General features: G+C 34.1%; 1 protein-coding gene across 1 annotated transcript in view; it reads right to left on the bottom strand.

Annotated features, from left to right (window-relative positions):
• The window catches only part of LOC123558166 (G-protein coupled receptor GRL101-like), a 30,471-nt gene extending 13,582 nt beyond the window's left edge, over positions 1-16,889 (bottom strand). Inside the window, exons 1-5 of the mRNA XM_053544462.1 lie at positions 16,619-16,889; positions 14,466-14,582; positions 12,082-12,591; positions 10,057-11,104; positions 6,554-7,083 (exon numbers count right to left, since the gene is read on the bottom strand). Coding sequence (XP_053400437.1) covers positions 6,554-7,083; positions 10,057-11,104; positions 12,082-12,591; positions 14,466-14,582; positions 16,619-16,889 — 2,476 coding nt within the window. The remainder of the gene's footprint in view (positions 1-6,553; positions 7,084-10,056; positions 11,105-12,081; positions 12,592-14,465; positions 14,583-16,618) is intronic.
• Positions 16,890-18,404: the final 1,515 nt, after the last annotated feature.

Here is an 18,404-nt window from a genome sequence, read left to right as displayed (position 1 = left end):
CGAATTTCAAGTGGTAATTGAATAACTGTGGATGGCCAAACCCCTGATCCCCCACCCCCACGCACTACCACTTACTCAAATTGAGCAACTCCTAGCACTGAGACGTCTAGGATTTATACTTTATTGCAATTTTGTACGACTGTTCCGGTACTTATCAATATACACGCTATATTAGAATCAATTTGCTTATAGGGAAAATACCGAAATGGTACAAGGTTACATTCTTCATTTGTTTCATATAAACAATTAAATCTTGAGACCTCATTTTCAGTGCTTTACAGCGTTTCAATGATATAAAAACACATATATAGCCATTAAATATAACATGTCTTCTCACCAAAAATGAAAAATATATATATTGAGATGTTAGGTTACATATATTAAAGAAACATTATCTGTCTGAAAAACATCACCATCTGAAAATACTCCCATGAAAATTGTCATTTAGCGATAACCCTAGACATGGAAATTCACAGTGAAAGTGATCTAGATCTTTTCTCAATACAATAAGCAATACAGCTAAGCCAAAGCTATAACTGTCACATCCTTATCTGACTCATATACATGATCTCATCAACAACATGGAACTACATTTTGAATAGCAAAAACAGATCATCTAACATCATCTTACATGTTTGGCGAACTTCTCTTTTCGTAACACTTGGGCTCATTGTCCCTGCGCAGTTAGCGGGGACCGATGCGCTATGCTAACTGCCGAATGCTAAGTAAGAAGTTGTTAATGCTAAATGTCAATAGATAATGTTAATGTCACATACTTAATGCTAAATGCTACATACAAAATACTAAAGGCCGTATACAAAACGTTGAATGTCATAAAAACTCTACATGCAGTCACAGGAAAACAGTGCAGCAATTACAAGGCAGAGACTGAAGCACTCATAAAGGCCGTCTCAATGGTTTGAAGACTCGGCAGAAGAAAGCTCCTCAGTCGTCTCTCTCACATATGCACTGTCTGTTATGGAAGCTGTGATCAACAATAAAGCTCCGCACTAGCCAGGAGAATGCAGAGCCTGAGTATAACCTGCAAAGTAGCACTTCAGTGGATTACATCCATTGTGGACTTGCAGGCAATGAAGAGGCAGACCAACTGGCTAAGCTAGAAGCTCAGTCAGAACAACCAACAAGACCTGTGAGTTACAAGGAGAAAGTCACCATCATCAAGGCACTAACGAGACCAAGGATAGAAAAAGATGATTTTCATCTCCTTGAACAAGTGATGTTGGTCAGGCTTCACTCGGGGCACATCAAGCTCAATGCTCACATTTACAAGAAATACAGACTGGCACCATCGCCAGCTTGTTCAAGTGGTGAGGAAGATCAGACTGCGGAGCATATACTTCGGAGATGTAAAAAAGCATGACTATGAACGAGCTGCGACTTGGCCGATAGATACCTCAATGCACCAGAAACTGTATGGGGGGCATTGAAGATCTGCGGCAAACCAGAAGTTTCGTCAAGGCTACTGGTCTGACAATGTAGTTGCGAACGAGAAAAAGAAGATAAAAACAAATTCTTTTTGTCAAATGATAAATGGTAATTCTCAAATTATCAATCTTCTTGATCTTTATCTCTTCAACTAATGAATGTAACTTTTACTCATTTGGAAATAAATGTGCTGCCTGTCTAATTTAAAGCAATAACGTTGTAGATGTTACAGGGACATGGAACCGAAACATCTTGCTGTAAAATGTTTATCATATAATGGACTAAGATATGTAACAGAGAAAAAAGTTATGTAACGAAGGGCAATGATTATATAACTGATATATTCAGCACTTTATTTTAATGGAAACTTAGCAGTGAGCATTTTGACATTTGTTGTTTTATCAAAAAAGCATTTATCATTGACAATTTCCGTTCGGAAGCCAATATTTGAAGCTAAGCAGTTCGTAAATAGCATTTTTCATTTTGCATTAACATTTTGCTGTTACCATTGCGCATTGACCTTCCATAGGCATATCGCATTTGGTATGCTGCATTTTATATAAACTATTTGGCATTTTGCATTAAGTGATTGGCATTTAGTATTAAGTATTTGGGGTTTAGCATAAAGTTATTGGCATTTTGCATTAAATAATTGTCATTTAACATTTGGCTATATTCATGGCGCACTGGCCTTCAATACATATCAAATGCCATATGCCTTATCCTTTGTTCTAAATGCCTATAATTATTGCCAACTGACAAATACTACTCGTCAAATGCTTTAACTTTGTGAGTTAATAATCTGTATCCCTTACACTAATGAATGTTACTTTTAATCACGTGAAAAGATATGAAGTTCTATCAGCCTGATTTGAAGCAATAACATGTTCTTAGTGTTATGAGATGACATGATCGACACTTTTCACTCTAAAATATTAAGAAGTATTTTAATAGAGACAAAGTTATGTTACAAAGGCCAAAATTTACAGGATGCATTTATACACTGATATATTCAGCTTATTATCTGAATAAGTACTTAGCAATACGCATTTGGCGTTTATTGTTTCGTATTTGCAATTAACAATTATCATTTATTGTTTGACAATTACAAATATACCATTTCATAGGCAATATTTGACATTAGGCATATAGCAAATAGCATTTTGCAATAACAGTTTGTCATTTAGCATTTGGCAATTAGCATGGCACACCGGCTTTCCATAGCCTTCCATAGTACTTAATAAATGTCATTTCGTTTTCAAAACATTTTGCATAAGGTGTTTGGCATTAAGCATTGTTATCTGATATTTAGCAATTGACAAATAACATGGCGTACCAGGTTTCCATATAAGCATGTACGTTAGCATCACCTTGGTAGAACCGTTTTACACACACTGGAAGTCTTTACTCCAGGCCTAGTTAACTCCCATTATTGTACTTAATTATGGAGAGAAGTCCGGTTATATGATTAATTATTAAAGTGATAGAAATATGAAATCTAAAATACCTGAATTCGTAACAGTAATAACAAAAATATCAACAACAAAAAACAATTTTATGCATGCATTATATGTTAACCGTATCTGTTACAATACTGATAGGTAACAATGTCACAAAAACAACATAATTTATTCACATGTTTTCCAACAATTAATTTGATAATCATTTTTTTTTTTCATATTATATATGTTAAATATTCCAAGCCGAGATTCAACGAGTTTTTCCCTAACTTCATTGTCCATGTGTATTGAAAAAGGAAGCGAATGAATAACGTATATGGCATGCAATTGCAATCCGCTGCATTGATATATGAAATGGTGTTAAACTGACGTATCAAAATTTTTAGAATTTTAATTGCATGCGTAATTATATTACATTTTCAAGCCAAAAATCAGCCATAGTTGTAATTAAGTCCAGAAAACATTTTCTGATTAAAAGAGGTACCTTGTTGGTTCACAACTGAATGCACGTGTCGATAACTAAAATTGCACGTGCTGGCGACAATTAAGAAACTTATTAAGATATTTAAAATATAATCACTGCAAACAATAGGTATTCATAACTTAATAAAAATATGAAAAAATCAGGTTTCTGATACCATTGCTTTTTGAAATATGACAAAAGGAAGTTTTTTAGTTTCCGCGATTATCAGCTTCTGTAGCCGTTTCCATGGTTACGGCACACCGCTAGATTTGTACGACCGATCTTTAAACCTCCATTTGTTGCCGAACAGTATTCTTATATAGGTGAAAAAGTTTTGTATGTTGGGTAAATTAAAATCCTTACGGAGGGCCCGTACACACGAAAGCTTCTTCAGATAATATAGGTGTGGCGTGTAATCTAAAAATAAACCTGTGAATGGAAGGTATCGGACGTAAATACATTGTTGTTATAAAGCTGTTTTTAAAGTTTTGATATATTTTAAAGGTTTTAAAGTAAGTAAATAAAGTAGTAGTGCATAGACTTAGTTCATGAGCAGTGGCAGTCTTTTTCTTGCGTCACGTAACAAATTTCACCAAACTGTTTCCAAAATAAATATAACAAAACAATAATGGCATTATAATTATATTCAAAGCGCATCTATAGCTTATCAGTGTTGTATATCTCTGTGTTGTTTTAACGCTCCTAATTTAGTGGCAATTCGAGGACAATAAAATGGATAGATGCATCGCTTTTTTTTTCTAATTTCATAAAATTTAAAGTTAGTTTATATAATGAAAACATACGTATTTCTGTTGGGGTTTAAAGCAAAGTTTTAAAAAATATTTTTATGATATTTATTTTGTATCCATGAAAAATGTATCTGTTATCATGATCTATATTTCTAGTTTTTATTAAATCAATCATTATTCTTGCAAAAGTTTCATGAACATTATCGGGTGGAAAATCAATTCCGTTTTAAATGCAGATACTTTATATACATTATAAAATCATTTTCGATATTTTTAAATTTCACTATGTAACACCTTCAACGCCTTATTTACATGTAGCAGATTTGATCACTAAAATATTACAGAAAGCTGTAAACATATGATTTTTTAAACTCGTAATCTGATAATATCTGAAAAAAAAAAAAACTATATAAATTAGCCGCGCCATGAGAAAATCAACTAAGTGGCTTTGTGGCCGCGCAGTCTAGACAGGATAAAAGCTGTTCGCTTTCATAACCTACTGCAGTAAGAGAAACAGTTAGTGAACAACACAGATCCTGATCAAACCGCGCGGATGCGCAGGCTAGTCAGGATCCACGCTGGTCGCAAAGCTATTTTGTTGGTTTTCTCAAGGCGAGGCTCATATCATGCAAAACTCCCGGAAAATAATAAGATACAAGATAATGAAGTGGAATCTTCAATTACCTAATCGTTAGTTGTAATAAGTCCTTCAATTCCTGATCTGTTTCTTGTCGTCACACAAGTATTTCACAAGAAAATGCGAAATTTGATTAGTCCGTTGACGAAGTGCCATTATAGGTTACTTTTTAATATCACAACTGTGTTGAACAATGACTGTTTTCATGTCTTTAATTTTCACGTGTACTTAATGCTTAACGCCCGAGTGAAATTATTACGCCCCACGTATAACCGTCCATCGTGTATAAATAGTGATAAAGCACTGTTTTGCTAAAAATTATTTCGATTCTAATATGTTCTTTATTGTAAAATTTATATCAAATATGATGGAACTGTTTCTTCGCGAAAGCATGGCGCCAATAGCAAGTATTTGTTAAAACACGCCTGGATCGGAAACGGTGCTACGTCTTGCGGCAGAATTCAGTTCGAGCGAAAATTATTGCGAATTATTCAACAAAGCGAATAACTAATTCAGTATGTGTATAAATTAAACAAAACATTTGTGCAATGTGACATTTCGTTTAAAACATATTATTAAGTAAAATATTTCATGAAATTTGAAAGCGCTATTTCTTGATGCGTACATGGCGCTAAATATCACGTTAACGTGACGTCAACATACCATCGTTGTGATGATTAAACTGCGCGGCATTGTTAGCCATATTAGAATAAATATTGTTGCAATATTATTCAAAACCAAAATCATCTGATTAAAATGAAATAGCTATACGAGTTCAATGAAATTACATAACGCCGAAATTTTAAAAGCAATGAAGTCTTTTGTGCATTTATGAAATGATAGAATTTAATGGTAATTATACTTGAAATAGAATAGTTACAATATACAAAAATACAAAATACTATTTATTTTTATCTTGTCTAAATGAATTAACAAATTATACAGTAGTACATATTATATACATGTATTATACGAGTTCAAAAACATAATGCTATTTTGATGTTTTAAAAATATAATCCTTACATTTATTAAATTATATGAGTTAATGGAAATAACACCTGAAATAGAAAACTAAGAAGATATAAATGATTCAAAAGTACAAAACATTGTTTAATTTCTTCATTTCTTATCCCATCACAGTGTTGAAATTTTAAATTAACTGTATATGTGTTGAAATTTTAAATTAACTGTATATATACCAACAAGCCACTGCATTTACCTGTAAATCGTGGCGATTCATCGCGAACTACCGGCACTTCATCGCGATGCGCCGCGACCATCATCACGGGACACCGCAATCGATTTTATTGCATCTGGTCGAGGCGGACGCTGCGGAGATGGTTGAAAAAACGCGCATCCCCGCGGCTCAGGAAATGGTCTGCGCTAGGGTCCAATCGCGGGGAAGCGCGGACTTTGAAAAATCTGCGAACCAGGGACTGTATATACAAATATACACATTTTGCTTCGTAAAACGTATTTTCATCAACGCAAAACTTCATTACCTCACCTACCAACCAGAGTTGACCTAACTTCGGTTATCTCGATATTTCGATATGTCGAGCATTTCTCTTGGTCCCGACAAAGTCAAAATATCGAGATTTGACTGTACATCATTCTTAAAGGCTTCAAGCGCTTGTGGTGTAATGATTTTGAATTTTTGAAACACCTTGGATTATGTCATCTTTTTGTTTTATTTCTCAAAAGAATGTATTTGATAAAAGGGCAAGACAAATTGTATATACCATCCGTTCAAAAACGTACTAAAAACTGAACCTAGATTAAACTTTTAATATCTTACCCATTACTCCTATTGGAAACCAGCAAAGGAAATCCGTTGTTGCAACGAGAATGAGATTTCTGGCAACTTGTAAATCCCGCCTCCTTGACTTTTGGGTTTTCTTTATGCCGTATGTAGCTTTTCGCAGCTCTGTGAAAATAGATACCTGTCCAAATGCGACAATAATGAACGTGCAGAAGTTTAAGCCAACAAATATTGACACAGAGTATATCCAGCCAGGCGGCTTATCACGCGTTAAAGGTAATGCAATGCATACGCCTGTTTTAGAGTAGAATCTGCTTTGAAAATAGCTAGTGTAAATGGTTGGAATGACTGCAAGGGCTATGGCAGTTATCCAGCTTAACCCACAACAAATATAAGCTTTCAGTGGTCCGAATCGTATTGTTCCAAAAGGATACTTAATGACCAGGAGTCTGTCCAATGTTATCAGGCAAAGAAAGAGGACACTCGCTTCAGAAGACACGGTCGACATAACACCAGCAATGGTACACCATACGCTTTTCCTCCATTGATCATCCATAAAAATGTATCTGTAAAGAAATATATATATGGCTTAGACTGAAATTGAACGTAACTCGGATATATTCTGTTACATTATATGCTCATCGCAGGGATACTGCAAATTTTTGAACGGTTTATCCTAATTTTCAACTGAAAATATTGTAAAAACAGTATAATACATCTTGGAAATCACATCTATAGAGAAAGAATGACCTACTTTCTTGAAAGAGTAATGGAATGTTTTTACAGTAAGCATTGCAAAACTATTACTTAAAAATTCTGAATTAATTAAGGCCTCGATTATCACAAAATCAAGAAATTTTGTTATCATTCTTTTAAAGGCAATGCTACAATTATCAGATTAAGCATTGATGTACTTTTAAAGTCTTGGTATTTTAATACATAGGTAGATTATTGGATTAGTTGACCATATAATGTCACACCTGAGTGAATTTTACCTGTAAATAATTAACCAATCAGTGGGTGATTTGAGTCTTTTTGAATAAGCTTACACCTGAGCTGACTTTTGACTAGAGGACATGGCATTTTATCCTAAAAAGACTTGATAGAATATTTGGCAGAAGTTTATTTAAAAGATATTTGAATTTTCTTAGATATCAGGGTAAGTGTGCTTAATTTGTTAAGTGTTTATTGCAGTAGTAGAGCTACCCACTCTGGCCAAACCTGACAAGTGACATCGATATAGTTTTAATATAACCAAACATATGATAATTTGGCAACAAAATATATTTCAATATTTATCTACATAAAAATGATATACCCCTGAAATGTTTATATGTATTTCAAAGAAAAGAATTAGAGCTTTGCAAGTAACTGCTTCAGAGATAAAGTCACTTTGAACAGCAAGAAATCGCTTATCAAATGAAAATTTTCCACTTTTTTACAATAAATCAGTATTAAATAAGTCTTGACAGTCAAAATAGGTTTATGGTAGGAATTAAATACTGCTCAAAAAGGAGGTACTCCATTACCGGGTATAATACCTTAAAATGGGGCATAACTGTCAAAATTCAAATCAGAGTTATGGCGATTGTTTCTCCTGGTGTAGACTTTGATAGTAAATAACTAGTTTAAGTTTCAAGTCAATAGCTTTGACAGACATATTTGACTTTATCAAAACATTTAATCATCGGCGAAGGCGACGGCGACGCCAGGGCGAGTGCAGTAGCTCTACTTTGTGATCGAAAAGTCGAGCTAAAGCATTGATAGAAACCCAAACAAATTAATGTTTTAAGAAATGAATAATGGCTTTTATTCTATAAATGTAGTACTAAAAGTTCACATATACCCAACCAGACTGAAAAAAAATACAGAAACAAGGTCCCAACTTAGCGTCAGAGTTACTTCTGTAACAAAATAATATCTTTATAAACCTCCGCCTAACACACGTGGTTGCATCATTTTTTCTCATTATTGCGGTATATGTATTTTTGTGCATTTTTTTTTTACAAAAGGCAATATTCTTTGTGTTATCAACGAAATGAAATAATAATGTTCTTGGTACCTTTCAGCTGTAAACAAAGTATTTTGAAAATATCTCGAGTAATTTTCTTATTGCAAGATTGGAAAGGAGGGACTTGCTTGATGCAAACCCTAGGTTTTATAACACTGTTAAATTGCATTATGGATATATACAAAACATAGACAAGCTATACAATGCAAAACAAACAAATACAATACCAACTTGAAAATTGAAAGTTAAATCTGCGCATAGATCATCACTCTTTGTCGTTGGCTTCAATATCAGCTACCCGGAGTGTTTATAACCCCATAATTCGGTTGACACTTTCTTTGTCCTCTAGACAATACTATGTATAGACACCAACACGCGTCCCGTAGCGTCGCGTCGCGAAATCTATTATCTCAGTTATTACTAAATGGATTTGATTCAAACTTAAAATAGATGTTTCACCTTATCACCCACATCATGTGACACAAGGTGCATAACTTTGACATCATTTTTTTTATGAATTATGTCCCATTTTACTTTAAATTTAAGGTTGATTTTGATGTATTTTTCATGAATTAACAGTTCTCATGAATTATGTCCCGTTTTACTTAGAATTTAAGGTTAATTTTGTTGTATTTTCACTATATCTCAGTTATTACTACATGGATTTGATTCAAACTTAAGATATTTGTTCCAGCTCATCACCCACATCATGTGACACAAGGTGCATAACTCTGACACCAATTTTTCATGAATTATGCCCCTTTTTTACTTAGAATTTAAGGTTAATTTTGATGTATTTTCACTATATCTCAGTTACTACTAAATGGATTTGATTCAAACTTAAAATAGATGTTCCACCTCATCACCCACATCATGTGATACAAAGTGCATAACTCTGACATCAATGTTTCTTGAATTATGTCCCTTTTACTTAGAATTTAAGGTTAATTTTGATGTAATTTCACTATATCTCATTCTGATTGGCTTAGAGCCAAAGGGAAGTAACCTTTTTTAACTTTTGTACTGAGTTTCTTTCCCTTAAATTCCAGGAATTAGTCTATTTTTAGATTTTCAATATTTTAGGTATTTTTGTATTTTTTTTATTATAAGTCCTATGCAAAAAGTAAATAATTATTTCTGTGGTAACATGGGTTAGTAAGAAGGTTTTTTTTGTATTCACTTTTAGTGTATCTCTAATATTAGAGATTTTTTTATATTTACTAGTATTACTATACTGGTATTACTTATATGTGGAAGCCCAGGGTGAAGTACTCCAAAGACGAGTAAAATTCTTTGTAAGTATTAAGCTTTTTTGACATTTTTGTATTATTCTAAGTATTTTTAACATTTCTTGTGGTTGCCATTCTTCTGTGACAAGACCGTATGGTGGGGGTATGAGTCACTCCTGTGACAGGTCTATTTAAATCTGTTTGCATGATAAATACGGATGTGTTTTCAGAGACAAATTTTACAAATAGTAGGGTGCTGTTTTTGATACAAAAGTTTGCTTCATGTATTTGTACGTTACCTGTTTCTGTAAAGCGAATCGACGACCGCTATTATGATCAGATACACACCCATGAGGAAATCTGCTGCTGCTAAATTCGTCACAAATATTCCATAACCTATTTTCAGTCTTTCGCGATCGTACACAAGTCGATAAGTAATGGATCCAAGGTTTCCGAATAACGAGGCTATCCCAACAAGCCATAACACTGCCTGTAGAACTGAATTTCTCATAAGGTCTTCGCACGATGAAAATTCATTCTTTGAAGGGAAACACTTATCCTCGCCAATGTAACATGGACGTATGCAGCAGAATTTAAAAGCGGGCGTACGTAGCTCTTGTAGCGATGTCACATCATTGAAAATAAATTTACCAAATTTGAGTACGTCGTTACCTTCGAAGTTTATCTTCTGAACCGAAGTGTTATTGAAAGCATAATTCTCAATTTCCTCAATTCTATTGTTAGAAATATCTATAGTTTGCAAGTTCAAGCCGGAGAATGTCAAAGAAGATATAATTTTTAGTTTTGTTCCTGATAATCTCAAACTTCTGATATTTCTTAAACCTCGAAATGCTGACGATGATACTACTGTCAACTCAAAATTGCCGTCTAAATTTAGGAACACAAGATGGTGTAGATTTCCAAATACATTCTCTGGTAGGACTTTGATCTTGTTGTTCCCTATATCTAGAGTTAACAGATTGTTTATATGAAAGAAAGCCATACTATTTACCTTTTGAATTTCACATGAAGATATATTAAGTCTTAACATGAAAGGAAAGCTTAAGTTGTCACGGTATATAATATCTTTAATACCAGAATTCCTACTTAAGTCTGCACTTCGTGTGTGTTTCGACATTGTGTTGACATCAGTCATGTTGAAGTCATTCCCCTGACAGTTGATTGTTTGACCAATACATTTGCATTTTTGTGGACAGACAAAACCACACAGCCGTTCGTCATCACCATTACTGCAGTGCACGACCCCGTCACATACTTCTTTCAGTTGTATACATTGCTTGCTTGAGGAGCACCTGTATCTTCCAAAACAGGGAACTTGCGAAGCCTCTGAAATGAGTGGGCAACATTTTGAAATAAGAAGGGAATCCGTCATGACTTTTTAAAACCAAAATCTTATATTAAAACCCATTAAGCATTAAGCTATCGTTTAGAAATATGTATATGTATCTTCGTCATTTTATATAATACAGTAAAGTCCGTGGTACGTTTGCATTTTGTTTTCCAATCTTGCCAAAATATAAAGGTGAAATTGTATCTAAAGTAAAATGATTTATATGGTTAATTTCAAAAAGTAATTAACAATAGTATTTTTGTAGAATGCAGACTATTGCATCCCACATTAGATGTTATTGTAGCTAGATATGGCTGATAGGTAGCATTATTTTGACAGCAATACATAAATACTGCTGCACCTGAAATAAGCACAGCAGCTCTTTGCATTGGTTTACAGTGGTATTGGCTTCTACTGCTATGCAGGTGAAAAATCTCAACTCAGTAGTACTACAAAAATATTTTCTCAAAACCGTATTTTATCTAACACGATAAAATATTTCATTACATTTTGTTTTCTACTTTTCATCAATTTAAAACTAGAAATCACATCCAGTTAAAGCAATTAAAATGATTCGGAGACATTTTGGCACATATTCTCCCGTCGTCAAATGTATAATATTATTATTTGATTGCTTGATGGCATATTAGACAAAAGTATTTCCGGTCAGTTGTCCGTTAGTCTATACATGCTTTTGTATTTTTCTGACAATCTGTTTTGTGGAGAATATCCATTGGCGTTTAAGCTGAGTTCAGGTTTTTATGCAAGTTAAATGTGTCCACTTTCACTGAAATGTGTCAGTTGTTATTTAGGTACATTAAATAAAAAATCTTTATGGCTTTTATAGCAATGGTAACTGTTAGTACAGGTTTAACTGAGTTATGAGCTGTACGTAATATATTAAATTGTCTCCGCGTAAATAATAAAGTCACGAGTAGGACTTTTGATCATAAGATGTTTGAAAAGCACTTGCCTGTGCATATTTCTGGAAATAATCTGTATCCTGTTGACAATAATGAGTCCCATCTGCTGATGTGAACATCTTTTACAAACTTGTAGAAATTTGGTTTATTTAGCGAACGACTGTAGTCCTTAATGATCCTATATACTGAAAATGCTGGTTTCGAAAGATTTGACAGCAGTAACTGTGCTACTTTAGACGACTCCATACTACTCTCAATGAAAACAATACCATTTGAATGTTTTTTTGAAAACTGTAATTTCCGTAATAAATCTCTGGCCGTTGATTTATACCGACATTTGATTTCTTTAAACTGACTGACACGTTCTTCTTGTATTTCCAGCACTCTGTGTGTAAGAGTAAAGTCCTTTAAGCGAGGTTGACTCTTGTAAAAAAGTATCCTAACAACACTTCGACTGGTGAAGAACTGTTTAGCTAAGCTTACAGCAGCAGTTTTGCTTTCCGACTCATCTGAGGTGTCCTCAATCAGTAAAATGACCTCTCTACTTGCGTCTGTACAATCTAAAGAATAAAAGGTACATTAAAAATCATGTATCAAATAAATGATTTGATAAAGTTTTGAGATATAATTAGGATACATAATTTTGAATATGTAATCCATAACGTACATTTTAAAAGTGTGTTTTTTTTTATGAAAAGTTTAACACTTTTATTATTGGAGGTGTTGAGGTATTGTGTGCAGTATATTTATAATTCTGCGGGAAAAAGATAACATCTAACAGAACATAGAGCTTAATTAGGGTTTGATAAAACATTGTCGCAGAATGGTAAATCGCAATCCAAACAGGGAAAATTACATTTTGTTGCATTTCATGAATGTTTTTATTTATTACTAAAAATGAATATCCATGTTAAGAGCATCAAATATTAAAATCACGGCTGTGACGTATCCTTCGTAAGTTTTGTCCTTTGAATAGTTTATAGTATCGACAACTTTTTATATTATTTCTATTATATTTTCCATTTTATTGAAACTATGTTTAATTCTTTTTTGTTCGTCTCAACACAGTCAAATGATTAATGATAAAAGCTCGAACTAACTTATAGGCAGCGCCAAAAGACACGCATTGACCTTAATACTCGAAAATTGACCAACATGCAAAAAGTTGTTATAGGAAATTATTTTAAAACATCAACTGCTAAAAAGCAGTACAATCTTCTTCGTATGAACTTTAATCAGAAAACTGTTGCAGAAATGCATCTTTACAAATTAAAAATGAAACCGTTGTATTTTACTGTTTGTGAAGATAGATCATGCTCTCTTCTTTTGGTGTCTGTACCGCTTAAATTGCGATTATTCCTCTATAATTAGGATAAAACGTTACAGTGATATTAGTAGCGTAATCTAGAATAATTGAGTATTTACTAATTGATTTTCGGCTGAAACCTTTCTTATAGGGAGAGGTTTAGGCAAGGATGTTCATTTTCATATCTTCTTTTCACAGCATGTATTATATTCTCAGCACATTATATCAACACTGATACTTGTTAAAATGTGACAATCAAACGGTACTGAAAGTAAGAAAACATTTTCTGAGGATGATGCTACCTTCTTAAACGACGTCAAACGTTCTCCGCCTAGAACGAAATATATATATTTGTTTAGCTTATATATAATTATTTTTTGGAATTTGATTAGAAATATCATTATTCAATATTCACAGGTCTGCACTCTCCCTATTGAACAAAATGCCGCTTCGTATTTTTGAGAACACACACTAATTGCTGGGTTTATATGAAAACCTGAAACGGGCTAAACTCAATATATATTTGAAACAGGCTACTTGTATAAGACTCTTTGGTAATTTACAGAGGTGATCTGCCATGATGGCATTTTCAATAAACAAGATAATTGCATGAAAACTGAACGCTTTCAACCTCTTTTAGGCGTAGTAAATTTGCCTGGGCATGCTCCAAATTTCTGGAGAAACAAAGCAATGGCAACTCAACAATTTATTCCTCAGGCAAATTATAACTGTTTTCAAAAAAAAAGAAAAAAAAAGGAAAAAAGAAAAACATAATCATTATAATATTTAAATGTTTTTCCTCTAAATGTACCAAATTAAATGATCAAAAAGCTCAAATATAAACACTTTCTATTCTGAGACCAGCAGTTAACATAAATACTAAACAAACTAATGCAATAACATAATGTACAAGTGAAACACTGTCAGGAAAGCTAGACACAATCGAAATATCAAGATATTGATATGTCCGGGTTTTGAAATTAGAACATTACAATAATGTTATAGTATGCTACTTTTAATTATTTTTCCAATATAATTGCATTATTGCATGAGTTCGATAAACTGCTACTATTTCAGATTATTTCAATTGTTTACTTTATTTCGTTCATTTTATGTTATTTCACTTACAACAATCATGCTCGTCTTCTCCCCCAGGACACTGAATTCTCCCATCGCAAACAAATCGTAAAGGAATACAGTAACTTCTGGGACACTTGACGGTATTTTCCGGACAAGACACATTACCTGAAAATCACACTCAGCTTCTTTCATTTGCTCATCTGATTGCCCCCTTCCAAGAGTGTGATAGCAGTATGCATCTCACTCGCAACTTACTTCATTACAGTCCATTTGATATCATGATCTTGTTGAAATAGAATGCTTCTACCATTTATATTATCGTACAAAAGTAAGGTCTGTCTAATAAAACAATTACAGTATAGAATTTTGATTAGAAGTTGATATTTTATGAATAGATTTATAATCGCCTGATACAGAAATTACATATGGATATATTCCCCTTACAACGTGTCAGCAATCCGCAAATTAAACTAAACACAAATGTCGAATAATACATCTATGTGTCGTATAATATACGCGCACTGGATAACTCTTCAGTGTATTTTCGGTATACACCCCTTAAAATAGAAATATTCTGGTGATATGAATGGAAGCCTATCAGGCGAGTATAAATCTATTCATAAAATTATAACTTGTTATCAAATTTTATAATTTCATTTCAAGATTTATACTCGCCTGATACAGAAATTACATATGGATAGATTACCAAGCAATTCCGGTATCTAAGAGATACTTACAAATGGTATATTTCTGTTTCTTTCTATCTTCCCATAAACTGTTTTAAACAAAATTGGTACAGTGTACATGTATCTTCTGTATAAATTAGAAAAATATTTCCAAACTTAAACCTCCCTATTAACATATTCATATCATCATCCTACATACAACTACATACATATGGTTTATCCTTCTTGGTAACTTAGTTAATACATTTAAAGTAATTTATAATATCCGAATCCGTCGGAAATAAACTTTAGGGGGTGTGGGCAGTGTTGCATTTTCCATTACTACTCATGAACAGACTCAATCAAACCGAGTCTGCAATTTTCACTGTTTGCATTGTTCTCGGTGCTTCCGAGGGATCTACTTTCCAGATTTTATTTACACTGAAATTTATTCCTTAACACTGATATGTACACACTGCCAGGACTGCCTGTTCTGAAGGATTTACTTCAACACTGAGACATCAATATTTCTCCTTTAAAACCTGATGAAGGTATTTCCTTTGGCCCAGTCCGCAGCTGTCAAAACTGAATTCAGACATGCACCTTTGTATAAAGCCCATGAAGGCCCCAATGAATGTGCTTTCATTTTTTACTTGGGTCATCATGTGTTTACTGAATCACCTCCAACAACTTATTGTCTTTAAAATTTGGAAAAAAAAACTTTGGATGCTAAATGATAAGGTATATCCTGTTTACTCATCATAGGTTCATACTGGTATTTTTGCAGACAGTCTAGAACCCTAGGGAAATCCCATTCTGGCAAAAGTGTAGTTGTTGGTGGTCTTTTATTAAATATCCCTTCCGAGATTCTAGATATTTATGGACGTTGACCAACTGGTTTGTCATTAGCAGGTGGTTAAATGGTAAAATTGCAGACAGCATTGATCTATAAACCGAGATGGTTCTATACTATAAATCATTTGCGTAGAGATCTGCTAAAATATATGCACACTGTGCTAAAGATATTGTATACACATCAATTTGTTTTCAACTTCACCAGCTATTTTTTTTAATTTAGCACTGTAATCTTTATGTGTACCTGATCGCCATCTGACTTTGAGTAGTTGTCTATACTGTCTCGAAAAGCCATTTGTTTGGAGAGACTGAAGCAGCCATGCAGTGAGAATGAACACTTCCAGATTGGAAACTTGGTAAAATTTAGAGCGAGGTTGTTTAGTAGGTCCCAGACGATTGGAATTTTGACATTTGTGACAAATCTGGATACCAATGGCGTCTTGGCCAAAGAGGTGTTATTATTGTACACTGAAACTGTTTCATGTGTTGTAGGACTCTGGGAATTAGACACATTCGTGGAAAGGCATATGCATGCATTCTGTCCTACGAGATGGAGAGAGCATCTACTGCAAATGCTTCTGGATGGGGAATCTGAGCAGAAGGGATGTGAGATTTGTGGCTGTGTATTGACGCAAATAAGTCTATCATAGGAGACCCTGACTTATGAAAAATTCGGTTTACTACTGATTGTGACAGAATCTTTAATCTGCTGAGTTGATCCGGAAGAATGTTCTATTTCCCTGCAACATATGCTACTTTCAACTGAATGTTGTTTTGAAGTGCAAACTGCCAAATTTGCTACGTCAGAATACATAGCTGTGGAGAATGAGTGTCCCCTTGCTTTTTGGTGTGCTGGACTACTGTGGTATTGTCCGGGCGGATCAAAACAACATGATCGGAAACGTTGCAGTAGTTTGGATACAGCTACCATTTCAAGGGCATTTATATGCATCTTTTTCTCCGGTGGCGAATCAAACAATCTGATTGTCTAGATAAGCCCCAAAACCAACAGACTTGAATCTGTTTGTAACTCTTTTTCCTTCCAAAGATTTTGTGTATGTAACCACCAATGTAGAAGTCCTATCAGATGCTTGGTAAGAGGAACCTGAAAATTTAGATTTCTGGTACTTGGTCGCCAGAAATGCAGGAGATGTAACTGAATTGGTCGCATAAGCAGCCTGGCATTCTAAAGCATTTCTATACAAGATATCATGAGACCCAGTAATGTCAAGTAGTCTACTTCTGGTGAGGAAATTTTCCTCGGAATCATTTGGACAGCCAGTAGATCTACATGTTTTTAATTTATTCTTTCTGGAGGTATACTGATTACAACCTTCAGCAAGTTGAAATGACTCCTTATGTACATCAAAGACAGAGTCGGCATCAACTGTGATTTCTTTTTGTTTATAATGACACCCAGGTCTAAAAGGAGATTTAGGATGTTCCTTTGATCTTGCAATAGGTTTGTTTTTATTGCATTCAAACCTAACCAGTCGTCTAGATGCACAGCCAGTCTGAGACTCTGATTTCTTAGATGTGCTGCTAACACTGATTAAACTTTTGTGAAAACCATCGGAGCCGACGTTGGCCCGAATCGGAGGGCTCTGAACTAATTTGTCTGGATTAAAATGCAAAAGCAAAGATACTTTTCTGATCTTGAAAAATTGGTATGTGAATATACGCATCTGAAAGATCCAGGGAAAAGGCGTGTTCTCCATTTTTTTTTATCAAATTTAGCACCGGTTTCATTTTATCCGTTTTGAAATGTTGCTTCCGAAGATACGAGTTAAGGGCTCTCAGACTGATGACGGGACTTAGCCCTCTAATTTTCTTTGGAACAAGAAACAGAGTACTGTCAAAGCCTTCCTGTCTCAACGGAAAAGGGACTTTATCTATAGAACCTTTTCTTAACAATTCTTCGACTTCTTGATAAAAAAATGAAAAAAAAAATATAAAAATTTTCTGCAGAGTGAATGGTTTTTTTATACCGTTGAATTTTGGTATTTGAGTAAGTTCTAGTTAAATAAGTCATTGCGATTTAGCACGATACTTATTTAACCTAGAATTTCTAGAAGCTGACATTTTTGTTGTTTTCTGTCCTGCATTTTAGCTGTTACCATGACCTTGAAACTTGGTCAAGGGCTCTAGCAGACATAGCAAAAATGTCAGGTACACACTGTATATCATTATCCATTTTATGAGTTTTGTCTGTGAGAAATAACAGCAACTCACTCACTGCATGTGGAACATATGTTGGATTTAATGTCGCACCGACACATGATAGGTCATATGGCGACTTTCCAGCTTTAACGGTGGAGGAAGACCCCAGGTGCCCCTCCGTGCATTATGTCATCACAGCGGGCACCTGGGTAGAACCACCGACTATACGGAACATATGTATTAATAATAATGCCGATTCTTGCTGTGTGCTGACCTTAGTCTTTCAAGGGCTGAGTACACAGAGATT

This window comes from Mercenaria mercenaria, chromosome 5 (genome assembly GCF_021730395.1).
Source record: "Mercenaria mercenaria strain notata chromosome 5, MADL_Memer_1, whole genome shotgun sequence".
Taxonomy (NCBI): domain Eukaryota; kingdom Metazoa; phylum Mollusca; class Bivalvia; order Venerida; family Veneridae; genus Mercenaria; species Mercenaria mercenaria.
This window is presented reverse-complemented; position numbering and strand designations above follow the sequence as displayed.